At 56.8% G+C, this 2,500-nt stretch overlaps 1 protein-coding gene across 1 annotated transcript in view; it reads left to right on the top strand.

The window, feature by feature from the left end:
- LOC140453885 (dedicator of cytokinesis protein 1-like) overlaps positions 1–2,114 on the top strand; it is a 35,209-nt gene extending 33,095 nt beyond the window's left edge. Inside the window, exons 6-8 of the mRNA XM_072548743.1 lie at positions 891–1,039; positions 1,769–1,904; positions 2,037–2,114. Of these exons, the coding sequence (XP_072404844.1) occupies positions 891–1,039; positions 1,769–1,904; positions 2,037–2,114 (363 nt within the window). The remainder of the gene's footprint in view (positions 1–890; positions 1,040–1,768; positions 1,905–2,036) is intronic.
- Positions 2,115–2,500: the final 386 nt, after the last annotated feature.

Here is a 2,500-nt window from a genome sequence, read left to right as displayed (position 1 = left end):
TGCCCTTAAAGTTGGCAAGTCTACTGCTGTTCCACGCCCCCTACTACTCTCTGAGTAAAGACACTACCTCTGACATCTGTCCTATATCTATCACCCCCTCAATTTAAAGCTATGTCCCCTCGTGCTCACCATCGCCATCTGGGGGAAAAGGCTCTCTCTGTCCACCCTATCGAACCCTCGTATGTCTCTATTAAGTCACCTCTCAACCTCCTTCTCTCTAACGAAAACAGCCTCAAGTCCCTCAGCCTTTCCTCATAAGACCTTCCCTCCCATACCAGGCAACATCCTGGTAAATCTCCTCTCAACCCTTTCCAAAGCTTCCACATCCTTCCTATAATGCGGTGACCAGAACTGTATTCCTGTTACTCCTTCCAAAGTGGACCACCTCACACTTTTCCGCATTAAACTCCATTTGCCACCTCTCCGCCCAGCTCGGCGTCTTATCGATGTCCCTCTGCAACCCACAACATCCTTCGGCACTGTCCACAACTCTGCCTGCATTAGCGTGATCGACAGATTTACTAACCCATCCCGCATCCAGATCATTTATCAAAATGACAAACAGCAGTGTCCCAAAACAGGTCCTTGAGGCACACCGCTGGGAACTGGGCTCCAGGATGAACATTTCCCATCAACCACTACCCTCTGCCTTCTTTCAGCTCGCCAGTTTCTGATCCAAACCGCTAAATCATCTTCAATCCCGATTTTCCGTAGTTTGAGCGAAAGCCTACTGTGGGGAAAGCGAGAGGGAAAGGTAGGAGTGGAGGTTGATCGTGGTCAGCCATTGAAAAGCAGAGCAGACCACCTCTGCTCCCTTCCCTTTGCAATCCCAGCAGCCCGCGGGGCGAGTGAGCGAGCGAACACCCTGTCTCTTCCTGTCTCCCGTCCAGAGCGGTAACAAGGCCATGTTCTACCACGTGCGAGATATGACGTACAGTCTGATCGAGGGCCGCTCCCAGATCCTGTCGGGAACGTTGCCGAAGGATGAGCTGACAGAGCTGAAGAGCAAGGTCATTGCCAAGATCGACTACGGGAACAGGTGAGGCCATTCTGGCCCGCCCCAGGGTGGTGGGGGAGGGGGGGGGGGGGGGGGGATATCGCTCCCAAAGCCCACCGGGATCTCACAGTCAAGGGGACGAGGCGGATAAAAAAATGCAGTTGAGCCATCAACCACCTCGACACCATCAGGACCCACGTGCAAGAATGCCAGCGAGAGCGACGTTGTCGGCCTGCTGAGGAAAGGGCACCGATTTGGTGGCCTGAGTGGTGGAGACGTCGCCAGGCACGATGGTTCGGTCACCCTCAAACCCAGGTGCGGAAAACCCAGTGCTTTCCCCGCGGCAACCAACTAGACGGCCTGATGGAGGGGATATTTGGTTTGGGCATTGGATGGGCTGAGGGGGGGGGGGGGGGGGGGAAGGTGGGGAGGGAGGCAAGGCGGGAGATTAGCGGGACAGAAGCACCGCAGGCAAAGACGGGCCGAATGGATTCTCAAACGAGTCGGCGCCTGTTCCGTAAGCCGTGCCAATTGTTGTTCCCTTTCTTCCCCCCCCCGGCCGTGAAGCCTGGCATTCTTGCACGGGGGGTCCTGATGGAAAATTTCCGACAAGTCGTGCTCCCTCAGTAAGCCAAGGGGAAAACCGGTTCAGGTGTCCCCAGGAAACGGAGGGAAGGAGGGGGGGTAACCAGTCTCCAAACCTCGAGGTTACCACTGCCGGAGTTCCAGACGCTGGGAGCTGACGGGAGTGGCGTTCTTGTTTGCTTCCAGAATCCTGGGACTCGACCTGGTCGTTCGGGACGAAAACGGAAACGTCCAGGATCCAGACCTGACCAGCACCATCTCGCTGTTCAAAGCCCACGAGGCCGTCTCGAGGGGTATCAACGAGAGGATTCAGGAAGAGAAGGTAAGCCCACCCTTTCCGGGTGAAATTCCAGCGGATATATCCTGTCAGGCCTTCCCCAAAGCCGGGGCGTCTCTCCCAGCCATTTCGCCGGCACGTTGATGGCTCCTTGCTGTTCAACCGTTCCCCGCACAGCAAGATCCCACAAACACCAGCCAGGGCAGCAGCTTAAATCCTTTCACTCGTGCTGCCCATAAGTCGAATCTCGGCTAAGACTGGACAAGAATTAAATTTCAACATCCCTCAGCACTGACCCTCCGACAGTGCGGCCCTCCCTCAGCACTGACCCTCTGACAGTGCGGCGCTTCCCTCAGTACTGACCCTCCGACAGTGCGGCCCTCCCTCAGCTCTGACCATCTGACAGTGCGGCCCTCCCTCAGTACTGACCCTCTGACAATGCGGCACTCCCTCAGTACTGACCCTCCGACAGTGCGGCACTCCCTCAGTACTGACCCTCCGACAGTGCGGCACTTCCTCAGTACTGACCCTCCGACAGTGCGGCACTCCCTCAGTACTGACCCTCTGACAGTGCGGCACTCCCTCAGTACTGACCCTGCGACAGTGCGGCCCTTCCTCAGTACTGACCCTCCGACAGTGCG

This window comes from Chiloscyllium punctatum, chromosome 28, assembly GCF_047496795.1.
Source record: "Chiloscyllium punctatum isolate Juve2018m chromosome 28, sChiPun1.3, whole genome shotgun sequence".
Lineage (NCBI taxonomy): Eukaryota > Metazoa > Chordata > Chondrichthyes > Orectolobiformes > Hemiscylliidae > Chiloscyllium > Chiloscyllium punctatum.
This window is presented reverse-complemented; position numbering and strand designations above follow the sequence as displayed.